The 13,830-nt window shown below is 31.9% G+C and overlaps 1 protein-coding gene across 1 annotated transcript; it reads left to right on the top strand.

The window, feature by feature from the left end:
• The first annotated feature begins 2,028 nt into the window (after positions 1 to 2,028).
• Positions 2,029 to 9,583, top strand: LOC131052878 (probable glutamate carboxypeptidase LAMP1). The gene is made up of 13 exons (XM_057987522.2): positions 2,029 to 2,798; positions 2,997 to 4,136; positions 4,625 to 4,692; positions 4,803 to 4,884; positions 4,972 to 5,064; positions 5,217 to 5,369; positions 7,780 to 7,857; positions 7,995 to 8,082; positions 8,213 to 8,296; positions 8,384 to 8,472; positions 8,639 to 8,758; positions 9,042 to 9,176; positions 9,292 to 9,583. The coding sequence occupies exons 2-13, from the start codon at positions 3,081 to 3,083 to the stop codon at positions 9,469 to 9,471; spliced, it is 2,226 nt and encodes a 741-aa protein (XP_057843505.2). The 5' UTR covers positions 2,029 to 2,798; positions 2,997 to 3,080; the 3' UTR covers positions 9,472 to 9,583.
• Positions 9,584 to 13,830: the final 4,247 nt, after the last annotated feature.

Raw genomic sequence — 13,830 nt, 5'->3', positions numbered from 1 at the left:
TTTTATTCTTATTGTTCTATTATCATGGCTTTGGGTTGACCACCTATTTAGTTCTTTGTTTTAGATCATGTTTATATTTTCTTCTTGCACTTTAGTCTTATTTCTCATGAGGCTTGAACTATATGTCTTTGTGGCTTTTTGTTTAATAGAGTCTAAGACCTATAACCCATGTTGACCAATATAAAATAATCATTAAAATTAATGCATTTAATACATCATATTGAAACTGCACACATTTATTCCTTACTAAATTTTTTATTTTTTTAATATTATGAATAAACAAATATAGGATGTGACATTTGGGATTGCAATATAGACACTTTATGAACATTTTGGTGAAAAATTCAATTTAGTAAATTAAGATTAAAGTTAAAGAGAATTAATTGAAACGTCTAATTAATGAAATGTTTTTCTTTATTTCAACTCTTTTTTTGTATTCATATGGATCATCTAGAGAGAAATTGAGATGAATAATCCAATGACTTAGATGAATTATCAAATTCCCTTCAAGATTTTTTCCACTATTTTATTTTGGTCTATAATTGAAGAACTTTTCCACTATTGTCATTAACTATAACTATTGATAAAAATCATGATTACATTTTTTTTAAAAATTTAACTTAACATACAATTTTCTTCAAAAACCATACCTTTAATATAATTTAAATAATTATAAATAGTCAAGTATTAATGCCAATCCAATTGAAAATATAGCATTGGAAAAAACTTTCTATTAGATGAAAGAGCTAGTATGATTTACAAAAAATAGAGTACATTTAAAAGATACAAGCTCCCCTCTCCGCTCCTTCCTCACCCAGTCAAACATGCATGTACACACACACACACTTCTTAAAAGTTTAAATAAAAATGAATATGTATGTTGTGACCATTAAATAGTTTTAACCCCTAATTTGAAATTATGAAAATATCACTTCTTTTAAGGTGAGGTTAGATTAAATAACATATTAATTTTTTATTTCGACAAGTAACCTAAGCCCAATGCGTACTCATTTATGTTTAAACTATGAGTATGTTTACTAATCTTGATAGTCTTACTCAAGGACATTTTGTAATAGTGTTCCTCCACTATTTGTCACTTTCAATATCATCATATTTCCTAAGGATGTTGAAAGAAGTTTTGACTCATAAATTTATAAGAACTATATATATATATATATATATATAAACTTATATATATATATAAACTTTTATATATATAAGATTGAAAGTTTTTTCCAATAACTTAAGAACTTTTGTGTCTATATGACAACTTGCATAACAACTTTTATAATTTATATTTCGCCCTACAATTCTATGGGACTACTTGAATGACAGAGGTTCCTACCATAGAATTGTAGTTGCTATAGTTTGGGCCAGGCCAAATTATAGTGCCCCGCTGCATTCACTATTTTAGTTAGATCCAAAATAGAGTTATTCCAAGATTGATCATAAGATTGCAGTTGGTAATTCTCCTCATTATAGACAATGAAAGGCAAGGGGTGGAACAATATATTTTTATTTATTGATATAATTTATTATCTAAAATCTTCACTTCTCCTTTAAAAAAAATAAAATAAGGAAACCCTCCTTAAATAAGACTCCCAACTCATTCAATAATTTTTTAAACTAATCCCTATGAAACCATAGCCTTGAAAACCTTTTCAAGGCTAATAAAAAATACCATATCCCACCCCTTCCCTCCCTACTAACACGCTGAGGAAAATGGATGGAAATCCTAAGGCAATAGACAAATTCCTGCCCTCGTAATAAGTAAAAAAGGCTACAAGACATTAAATACCCACGAAACTCGAAATAAAACATTAAATAAATAAATTAAAAACATTAAATTCTTAGAAAGTCTCTGCCCAAAAAATTAAATAAACGCTACAAGACATTAAACACTCACGAAACTAAAAAATATATAATCAATAAATAAAAAAAGCTCTGCCAAAAAACTAAATAAAATTAAAAATTGGGCACATTAATTGAGAGAAATTAAGTAATTGGAAGAGGAGAATCAAATCCGTTTTGACTCGTTTGTGCGGAGAGCCCCAGCCGACTTGACTGCCAAGCCGTTGGCTTTGTACAGTAAAAGCAGAGTAAAAGGCATGATTATGATTAGCCCTTAATCATGGGTTTCGTGAAAGAATGCTGGTGTGAGACGTACAAAAGGGAAGAGCATTTGCAGGCTGTATGATTGAAAATCAGGAAAAAAAGGAGGCGATTTTGGTGGTAAAATAGAAGGGGACCAACATCAATTGTCCTCGCACTGACAGATGTAATGGCTGCTGCTGCGTTAACCACGCACCCAGCCGCACAACTTCTCTCTGTTGTCGGCGCTACTTATTTTGTTTTGCATTAATGCCCGTAGCAGCCGCCTTCCTGACCAGTAATGTTATAAAACGGCACAAAAACGGCAGCTGTTATTATGGTTTTTAACTTTTTAGTTATTGCAGAGTGGAGTGGTGATGGTGGTGTTGGTGGCTGGGACTGGCAGAATGTTAGTGGGTTTTCTGAGTCTGCCGCCAACCTATGATCCAAAACAAAACCCACTTGTGCTTTCTTTGCTCTCTCATGGTAGCGAGTCAATAAAATCAGAGGGTCAGTCAGACTTTGGTGTCTTATCAATCTTTGTCCTTTCTTTCTCCAGCTCTGGATTGCACTCACAAACTCTGTACTGGACTTTGGGTATGACATTTTCTTGCTAATGCTCTTGAAGGGCCAGTGACAGTTGGTGCTTGATACTTGATGCTCAAGGCCAGCCATGCAAATTCAACTTATGAGATCCGTATTTTAAGGTTGGTTACAGAGAGGCCTCTGCTCTTTTTTTTGTTCTGTGAGTTTTTGTTTGTTTGTAGTGGGTTGGTAAGAGGAATGGAAATGTTCAGATCGGTGGCAGAAGAGTCATGTATGTGAGAAATGTACTTCCCTGAGTTTTCTTTTGCTCCTGTCTCTGCAACACAGGAATCTGATTAGTTTTCATTAATTTTGTGCAGGAGTAAGGTCTGTATGAATAGGATATTTTGCTAAACTTGCCTTTTAAGGAGATTTAACCAGGTGGGCATTACAAGGGAATCAAGATGGTTTGCATTGCCTCGAAAAAGCTGGCAGGCTTGGAATTTGGAAGAACAGTGGAGACTAAAGTGAAGATAGAAGAAACAGTGCCGCTTAATGCAGTGAGAGGACGTACGACTCAAGATAGTCACAGAAGCAGTTGGCACCGCCTAATGAGGGGGACTGCAATCATAATTTTGTTTGTAATCCTGGCAGGTTTATTAACACTGCTCAAGGACCTGAGCAATCCCCACCATTTTTATCTGTCAGAGGACACAAGGATTTCCTACTTCCACAACTGGTTTGTCAATGCAGTGAGCAATATCACCATTGCCACACATCTCAGGGAGCTCACAAGAAGCCAACATGTTGCTGGGACGCCACAGGGCATGCAAACTGCTGAGTATGTACAAAAGTGTTTCCAACAGTACGGCCTTAAAGCTCATTCAGTCGATTACAAGGTCCTGCTTTCTTACCCAGTCTCTAGATCTCTTTCATTATCCTCGCCCACAACAGGACTGCAACAGCAGCAGGAGTCCTTATTATTGCAGGATACCCGCCATCAAAAACTAATGATTGGGCCTTTTCATGCTTATTCCCCATCTGGAACTGTTGTTGGTGAGGTGGTATATGTCAATTATGGACTTGAAGAGGATTACAGAAGGCTTGCACAGATGGGTTTGAATGCAAGTGGAGCCATTGTGATTGCCAGATATGGCGATGTCTACAGGGGAACTGTAGTCAGAATTGCTGCTAAATATGGTGCAGTTGCTGTCCTTATGTATAGTGATCCTCAGCAATTCGGCGGTAATGGAGCTCAAGACTCCTTCCCCAAGACCAAATATATGCCCAGAGATGGAGTTCAATTTGGAACTGTAAGAGAAGGAATGGGTGATCCCTCTACCCCGGAATCAGGCGTTGCAGACAGGTTTCCAAGCATCCCTTCCATGCCAATCTCTGCAAACGAAGCTCAGCCTATTCTCATGTCACTTTCAGGACCAACAGTTCCTGCAGATTGGCGAGGATCTCTAAACTTTTGTGGGCTGGGAAGAGGCCCGGGGATTCTCAATTTCAGCTATGTGGTAAGCAGAGTTTTCAATGTGATTATATGAATCTAAACACCTTAGTTTTGCACTGCTTCATAAGTTCATCATAACATAGTTTATACTTAGCCCAAATTTGTTTGTTTATCGCAAGTTACCAGACATATCCCGTACAGTAGAGCGAAAAAGATTTGACAGTAAAAAATCATGCTTGTATGTATGCTGAGAAAGCCGTAGCTTCCGTAGACTCCGTATGCTTTTATGGATACAGCACTAGATTTCTTAAATCTTACAGTAGGTACCTAGTGCTCCAAATAGGTGGGGTTTCAGGGCAAAGCGCAATACTTTGTATTGGTTCCAACTTGGAGTAATTAGGTAGTGCCAGAGGAAGAAAGAATGCCACTTTTATAAAGTAGAATGTGACAGTTATACTCATTTATGTCACAATTTCTTTTAGACTTTTCTCCTCAAGTGTGTCAATGCTCCTACCTAGTATGGGCTAAAGTGCGCCGACTTTTTGCATGCAGGAGAATCAAACAATGTCTACAATTCGAAACGTGTTTGCTGTAATACAAGGCTATGAAGAACCTGACAGGTATAATTATGCATCCATCTTCAACTTATTCCCCCATTAATGGCCTTCAATTGGTATGGATTTCTGTTCACCCAACAGGGTTTTTAATATGTGGGTGGGTGACAAAACAGATTTGTTGTTCTTGGAAATCATCGAGATGCTTGGACTTATGGAGCAGTGGATCCTAATAGCGGTACAGCTGCTCTTTTGGAGGTAATCCATGCATTCAACTTTCTTGTCATGTTTTAAAAGCAAAGTTGTGGGATTTTTCATGTGATTTGTTTGTACAAATCCACGCAGATTGCTTGGAATTTTGGTGCACTGCTTCACAAAGGATGGCAGCCAAGGAGAAGTATTGTCATTGGAAGTTGGGATGCAGAAGAATATGGAATGGTATAGTGCTCTTACTAAGATATAACTTTGGTTGAAACACACAAATTCATTGGCTCTCTGCCAGATTATGTATACAATATAAAATATGCCAAATTTCTTGAGTTCTGTGATTTTTTCGTATCAATGCTTAATACAATGTAATTGGGTGGCAGATTGGATCAACGGAGTGGGTTGAGCAGAATTTAGGCAACTTGGGTGCAAAGGCAGTGGCTTACCTGAATGTTGATTGTGCTGTTCAAGGGCCTGGATTCTTCGCAGCTGCTACGCCACAACTAGACGATCTTCTCATTCAAGTTACCAAACAGGTATGTAGATACAAAAAACCGCTCTAGTGGAATCATTTGACTGTTACTGAAAGTTAAAATTAGAGTCAGCCATGATGAGGTTTTTTCGTCGTTGTTCACGGGTTTTCATTGAATTTACCAATTCTAGAAACATGCGTTTGGATTTACAGTTCTAGTTTTACCATCATCATCCCTATGATCATATACAAACTAGCTAAGCACGTCTAAGAGATATAATTAGATAAATAGGGTTTTATATAAGTGTCACTTCAAATTAAATGTTTCTAATTTTTATTGATGATTTTTTAATTCATATTTGAGTGTAATACAATCTAATGGCTATTTCACAATTACATACGAATAAATACCTTCAAGTTATATTATTATACTTATAAATATGATTATATATAAGTTCTCTTTCATTTTATAGTATGAAGATGCTTGTAGAGGTTTTCGTAGAAAGCTTATAGGTTCTTTTTCAAAGGTCAAGAACTTAAAATGTCACTTTCCCATATAAGAGAACCAGCACATGGGTTTTTGGGAAGGAGGGGAAAGAATTTGAAAATTAGTAATAGTAGAATTAATGTTGGCGAAGATAATTTGAATTGGAAATTTTTTGAAAATGTAATTATTTAAAGATTCTTTAGTCATAGAATAGTTAAGTATTATAGTAATGTTCATATGAGTTATAGACGATTAATGTAGTTTGAATTGGAAAATTTTGACAATGCTTTGTATTAGTTTAATAGTCTTAGTACTCTATTTCTTTTAGTACATAATTATAAGTAGAACTAGTTTATGATTCCCTTCTAGTTTGCAATTATACAATAGTAAACATGTCTAGAAACAAAATTTTAACATAAATCATAAAATACTTAAACTATAAGGTTCACTTTTTGTCAACTTAGTAACAAAGAATGCAGTATTTTCTTATAAATGATAAAAAAAACAAATAAAAAATCTAGAATGAGTAATGGTTCTTACAATGAGATATAAAATGAGCACCTAGTTTAGGATTCCTTTATAGTTTGTAATAATACAATAGTAAACACATCTAGAAACAAAAATTTAATATATCTTAGAAGACTTGAAATATATCCCCCAGTTTAATAACAAAGCATGTTTTTTTCTTATAAATGATAAAAACAATAAATAAACAATCTAAAATAAGTAATGATTCTTCTTATAATGAGATATAAAACAAGCACCTACTTCACACATTTCACATCCTTTGTTCCTAATAGGAAATTATAGGAACTTAAATTAGACACTTATGATTATATTCACTACATTGTCATATGATTAAATGCTATATACAACATAAATAATATACTATTGATACTAATTTTAGTGTTGGATTTAAATTTACATTCACTGTAAATGGAAAGACATTAGAACTTTTAGAAGAAAATCCAAAAAAAATATTAATTATTCAAGATTTGATAATGAGACAACAAACATATATATAACAAAAAGCTCTCTTTCAAATTGTTTAGGTTTAAGTTCATTATGCTTTATAACCATTGCCATCATTATAACTTGGTAGGCTCTTTATAGATTGGTACTCTTTAAATGACTTATTTAAATAACCATTGAATTAGTTATGATCATTCTTAAATGTGTTATTGTTCAAATGATTAAGATAGGCAAGTCCAATGAGATATTGATAGTGTGACCAAGTGTAACATATAAATCTCATTTTCTATCTTCATGTGGATGAAATTTATCAAAAAATAAAATAAAAAAATAAAAAAATCTATAAAGGATATCATTACAACCATGTGTAAATCTTGAATTTTATTAGTTGCTTTTAGAAGAACTGTGTCACACCATACATGGTAGGCTTGAATTCAACTACGAGTTGATTTTAATTCTATGTGCAAATGAGTATTTTGATTAATTTGTATGTAAAATTAATGACTTTTACATATTGAATAATTTATTTTGATTATTAATTTAGATATATAAATGAAGAAGATATAATCTTGTATAAGGTAGAATCATAATTACATATGAAAGAGCTAGTTATAACAAGATATAAACTTAAAAAATTGAAATCAAAATAGAATTCTAAGATTATTCTACCAATAAAATATTTAAACCATTGATATTAAATATAATTTTTCTAGCAAAATTTATGTTCAAACAATAATCAAATGTCTTTAAACTTATTAACTTAATGTTTAATGACCATACTTATAATAATTTTATTTCATTCCAAATGATTTTTAAAATTACAAATAGTAGCTCATAAAATAGTCTACTATTTTATGTCTCTTATAGTAATAACACACTTTTGTTTTCTATCTCTTATGGTAATAACTTTTGGATGCCTATTTAATGTTCTTTTTAGTGACACTATCTTTAATTTGAATAAAAAAGTGCAAATAAAATATTTTACAAATAAATATTTGGATTTGTATTTTCTTAGGTAAGGGACCCTGATTCAAAGTATAATACAGTGTATGAGTCATGGGCTTCAAGAGGCACTACTAGAACAAAAGTGGAGGTTAGTTTAAAATATATTTTTTTAGTTGGTTCTATATTAGAATGAAAAATTTATTTAATTTTTTATTTAGTTGAAAATAGTAAATATGATATTTTCATTTAAATTGTTTTCTAACAATTGATATGTGTTTATTATAGATTGGTAGATTAGGAGGAGGTGGATCTGATTTTGTAGCATTTTTACAGCATGCTGGAGTGCCTTCAATAGATATGTATTTTGGTGAATGTATGTATAACTTGATTCTAGTTTTTGAAGATGATTGGAATTTTTATAGTACAAAACTAATTGCATTACATTTTTTATTTGTGAATGTTTTGTTTGATATTTTTTTAACATGATTATGTGTTTTATATAGCTTATCCAGTTTACCACACTATTGATGATTGTTTTGAATGGATGAAAAAGTTTGGAGATCCATCTTTCCATAGACATGTTGCAGGTTTGTATATTTAATTAATTTTATTTTAATATCAATGCAAAAATATCTTATGTGAACTAATAATATATTTTCTTTCTTTGAATATAGTTTCCACTATATGGGGACTTCTTGCCCTTCGTCTTGTTGATGATCATATTCTTCCCTTCAACTATCTTGCCTATGCGAATGAGTTGCAGGTATGGTGAATTGTATGGGCCTATAACTTGTATTATGTCATGTTATTACATATCGTTCACTTGATAAAATCATATAAAAGCATGCTTTTCTTAAAAATATTGGGTACAAACATGTTATCAATTTTACTCAAACAATATTAATTGCTATTTTTGATATTTTGAAAAGAGGTATACAAAGGCAATACAAGAGAAAATAGATGGTTCAAAGGGAATAACTATAGAACCAATAACTTTAGCTATAAAGAAGTTTGGTGATGTTGCTACTAATGCTACTCAAGAAGCAAAGGTGAGGTTGCATGCTTGTCTTTTGTTGTTAACATATGTTACAACTAACTTGATTATAAATAGAGATGACATATGTACAAAATTTATCAAATGCTAAAAGTTGTAAAAACAAATTAGAATACCCTACTATAGTCATAGATTAGAACATAATTCATAAATATTTTGTGTTATTATTTTTTTTAATCAAAATGAAATATAAAACTTGATTACACGTATATCCAAATTTAGCTATTTAGAATTTTAGTTATTTCAACATTCTAAAACCTACTAAATATTTTTCTTAGATCTTGAGGAAACATAAAAAGGAAGATGCCCAATTAATTCTAAGGAGAAGGGCTTTTAATGATCGCTTGATGCTTACTGAGAGATCATTTTTGGATTCACAAGGCCTCACAGGAAGGCCATGGTTCAAGCATTTGGTAAGTGTAGGTAACGATTATTCTCTTTGTTTTTTTTTATGTGCTATGTCTTTCACTTCCTTATTTATTAGAATATTTTAATAGTTAAATCAATTTGTGGATGTTGTTTTGATAGGTATATGCTCCTTCTCAAAATAATAAATATAGTTTTGAATCATTTCCTGGGGTCTTGGATGCAATGGAAAATAGAGGAAAATCAAATGAGCATGGTGATAAAGATGTGCAACATGAGATTAGGAGAGTTGCAAGAAGAATCATTCAAGCAACAATGTCTTTGGATGGAAATTTAACTTAACCACATTGTTTGAGTTATAACATGTAAATAATCACATGTTAACAATTTTGTATTATATTTATTAAAAAATAATCTATAAGGTTATTATCAAAAAATCTCTTATATTTTATTCAAAATGAAGGGTAAATCTAAATTAGCATTGGAAGGATTTTATCTCAAGTATCTTTTTTTAAAATTCTCTCATTTGTATCATTATATACATAAATGAAGATTTTTTCTTCATTATTAGGAGCCAACTAAATTTTATTAATATTATTATACAATAATTTAGATTGTTAGCAAGCATTTTCATTTTTTTAAAGAATTATAAGGCTTAATTACAAATAAAAAGCTAAAAAAATATTATTATGAAATAATTTTTTTTCTCAATTTGAGAAGATTAACAACTAATAATGTTATTATGGTGAAATTTGTAAATTTATTTTATTTTTTTGTCCATCTTAATATAACGACTCTATACAATTGCATATCCACAAGTGGCACACTCGTGTCTTAAGTCTAGTTTATTTCTTGATCCATATTGATTCCTATTTACTTATAGCTTCAATTATTAAACCCTATTTTAACCTCATTTCTACACATTTTTGCGAGTTCAAAATATTATCAACCCACATTTTCATGCACCTATTCTAGATCCTGAATTTACATTTCCTTATCTTGGGACAATCTTGTAGTGCTTGAGTTCAATCTTGAGATTCTTAAAATTGACTACAAAATATAACTTCTCAAATTTAAATTCTCAACTCTAACCCATTCCTAATAATTTAGAGTCGCTATATCATTTAATTATCTAAATATCAATCATTCTAGAAACACTTTGAATTGGAACTTAGACAGAATTCATTTGAATGAAATTTTTATTAAGGCATTTTAATGCTTATGAACCTTGTAGTCCAACATTTACCTATTCTCCAACATTAGAGTATCCATTTGCACATATTTATCTTTTGAATTCTAGCATCAAATTAGGAACTAAATATACCCCTTGTTTGATTTCTAAAAAAAATCAATATATCAACTTACACTTCTTTAACTCTTCTTAATTAATTAAATATGGGTTCCATCATGCTTGATTTAACTATTCTAGATTTATGTAAAATGTATTTTATTTCATACATTTTTTGAACCCCTGTATACTCTTAAACTTATGATTTTTCTCTATCTTTACTATTAAGGTTTAAGATCTATATTATATGATGTTTAATCATTTAAAAAAAATCTTATTTAATGTTGTGAATAACTATTAATGGGAGTTCCATTGCTACACTTTTCCTTTTGGTTGACTTTAATATTTGACTTTTCTTTTATTAACCCTACCCACCCTTGGATCTCTATTTGGGGTTTAATTTTTAATTATGATATATCATGATTTTATTTTAATTTAATATCTAAGAACTTGATTCATATTTCCTAAAATTTCCATCTCTCATAGCTATATTGCCTTGTTTATGCCATGAGTTACTTAGGAAGCTAATCTTCCTTCCACGAGGAGTATTTCTCTCAAACCTATTATGGCTACTTAATCTAATAATAATGAATATTCATGTGCCCATGTTGAGATATATTTAGATGATCAATGCTATTATGATCATGATGCACATTCGAGTAAGAAATATACTTCACGAGAAACACTATTGATGAAATCATTCAAGTTGAATCTCCTCAAGGATTAGTGCGCCATTTTATAAGACATTCAAAAGTTGTCTATTTGACACATATCCTTCATGATACTAGCTTTTTATTGACTTTTGATAACATTATATCCTCTTATACCTCCTATTTTTTCGATCTTTACTCTACTAGCATACTTTAATGGCTACTACCACCCCATGTTATGCTTAGTTTGACTCTTACCTCTACTATTTTCACTTCCACCACCATTGTTCCATCTACAACTATCCCTTCTTATGTATTCTCCACTAACTTTGTACCTCATTGTGGCTTAGATCCTTATTATAATACTTCCACCATATTTATATGCAATGCTTCCATTCCCTCTAGTGTTCCACTCACACCCCATTCTTGCACAAATATTATATAACCTTTTCAGCCTATGACTCATACTATACCTCCATCTTGCACCATCTTATAATGCAGTCCATATATCCAAATATAATCTTATCTCAAACCCTCTCTACACATTTACTATTATTTCATGTACACCTACTGCTACCCTTATTCATCTACCTATATCTTGGATACATTGTTACAAGAAATCACTAATCCTAAGATGTTAAGCGATTATAATAAGAAAGATTCTATCACATACAATCCTCCATTTAACAAACTAAGTAAACTATTGAGGTTATTAAATATTTGTGTCCTAAAGGCTTTGTGACATCTTGTTTTTGTTATATCATGGGAAATGAGATCCAAATGTTCAGTTACAAGTTTTCACAAGTGCACATGTAATATATTAATTTGGCTAATACAAAGGATAATATTTTCATTGAAAACCAAAATAATATATTAGTATTTAGATGTTTGTTAACACGAATTGATTTATCCTTGTTATAAATATTAGAAGTAAAAAATGAAATAAAATATTACAAATCTAATGGAAACTTCAAGTCGTAAAGAGTTGGTGAAAATATTTTTTTGTATTGATAAATACAACTCATAAATTGTTGATGATTATTATCACTTGGTTATGGTCTGACAAAGCTAGGGCTTATCTTTGCATATCAAAAGGGTTTATTTAGTTACCCTAGATAAAACCTTAAACCCTTGGTTCCCATCACTTTATGTTCTATTTGGTCATTGACTTGCTACCATTGTTTCTAGTGACTTAAGTTATAACTCAAGTCTTTTTTTATTGTTAAGTGACTAGTCCCATCTCCCTAGTGCAACCACCTATCGACAATTGACTAGATACATTTTAAACCCTTAATGAATCTCATTAGGAACCCCTAGAGGTGGTCACCACTTGTCCATGTAGTGCCTCACTATATGTTTACAAGCCTTAGAAGGCTTACCCACCTCAAGCTAGTTATACTACAAGACTGTGCCTCGTCATAAATGATCAAATGAAGGCTTTTATAATGCACTCCATGTGGTGGCTTAGCATGCAATTATAGGATACAAGATGTTAGGGCTAGCTACCATGGTGTTGGCACATGGTTGTGATGTGTGTTTATTTGTCAAAAGTTGGCCTTGAACATTCATTTATTCTTTGACCAATAGAGGTAGTCCCTATAGCTCCATGTGGAATCTTGCAATGCAAGTGCAAGACTTTAGAGAGATGGCCCACATTAGGCCATTCCAATAGGTGATCACAACAAATGTCCTAGTTTTAGTGTGGGACCAATTTACTTCATTGCTTCTTATTGACAAACCTTAATAGTTTTTCATGTTGTTTTATGTGGCCATCCCTAGTTAATTGTGGACTATTAGAAGCTTCACAAATTTAGCTCATCACATAGTTGCGATGTTATGAAATATGGAGACATGGTTCCTTCACTCACAATCATAGGAAGCCAAAGACCATCCCACCTTAGATTCATGGCAATTCGTGATTGTGATGCTTGTCCTAGAATTGCATATATTTTCAATCAAAGGCTCTATTAGTGCATTCCACATTGTTCCTTCTCACATGATCATGAAAGGAAAGAGGTTAGTCCTAATCATAGTTATGATAGTGTGCGGTTATGATACATTCTCATCCTTTTCATAAGAGATTTCTTACTCTATGGGCCATGACTAATTATGTGTAATGTTTAACTCCACGTGGCTAGTCTTGATTGGCCCATAGATCTCAATTTATTTCTTCCTCCAAGTCATAATATTCAAATCTGGTAAAATATTATGCCCATTTTTGATCTCCCAACCAAATCCAAATTGAAGATCCACATTCAAACTCAAAATATGGCTACTTGTGAGCCTTTTACTCATGGGAATAATCTTGATAACATGACAACATAGCACAATGATCACCATTAACATCCTACTAAAGGATATGAAAAGTGATATGCAAAATAACATGTAAACATTAAAGTAAATGCAAAACAAAACATATTACCTTCATGCCTCATGGATTGAACTCGAAAAGGATGCACCCTTGTCCATTTGATTTTCTCATGTAGGATTGTATGATGGGAGGAATGTGGTTTCTCAAATGATAGAATGTGATGTTAGGATCAAGATAGATTGGATAGAAGATATGTTAGCATAAGGATAGGACAGATGAAGAATGATCAAAGTGAGAGAAGAGGCCTCAATTTATAGGTTTTTTATGATGAAAATCAATGGCCAAGATTAAATGCCAAATAGAGGGTTGTGATTTAATGAGAGTGTGGTCCCAAATTTGAAGGCTTAGCCTTGTGACAAGTGTCACAAGGAGAAGTGAGGTGTAAGGGTAAG

This window comes from Cryptomeria japonica, chromosome 6, assembly GCF_030272615.1.
Source record: "Cryptomeria japonica chromosome 6, Sugi_1.0, whole genome shotgun sequence".
NCBI classification, from domain to species: domain Eukaryota; kingdom Viridiplantae; phylum Streptophyta; class Pinopsida; order Cupressales; family Cupressaceae; genus Cryptomeria; species Cryptomeria japonica.
This window is presented reverse-complemented; position numbering and strand designations above follow the sequence as displayed.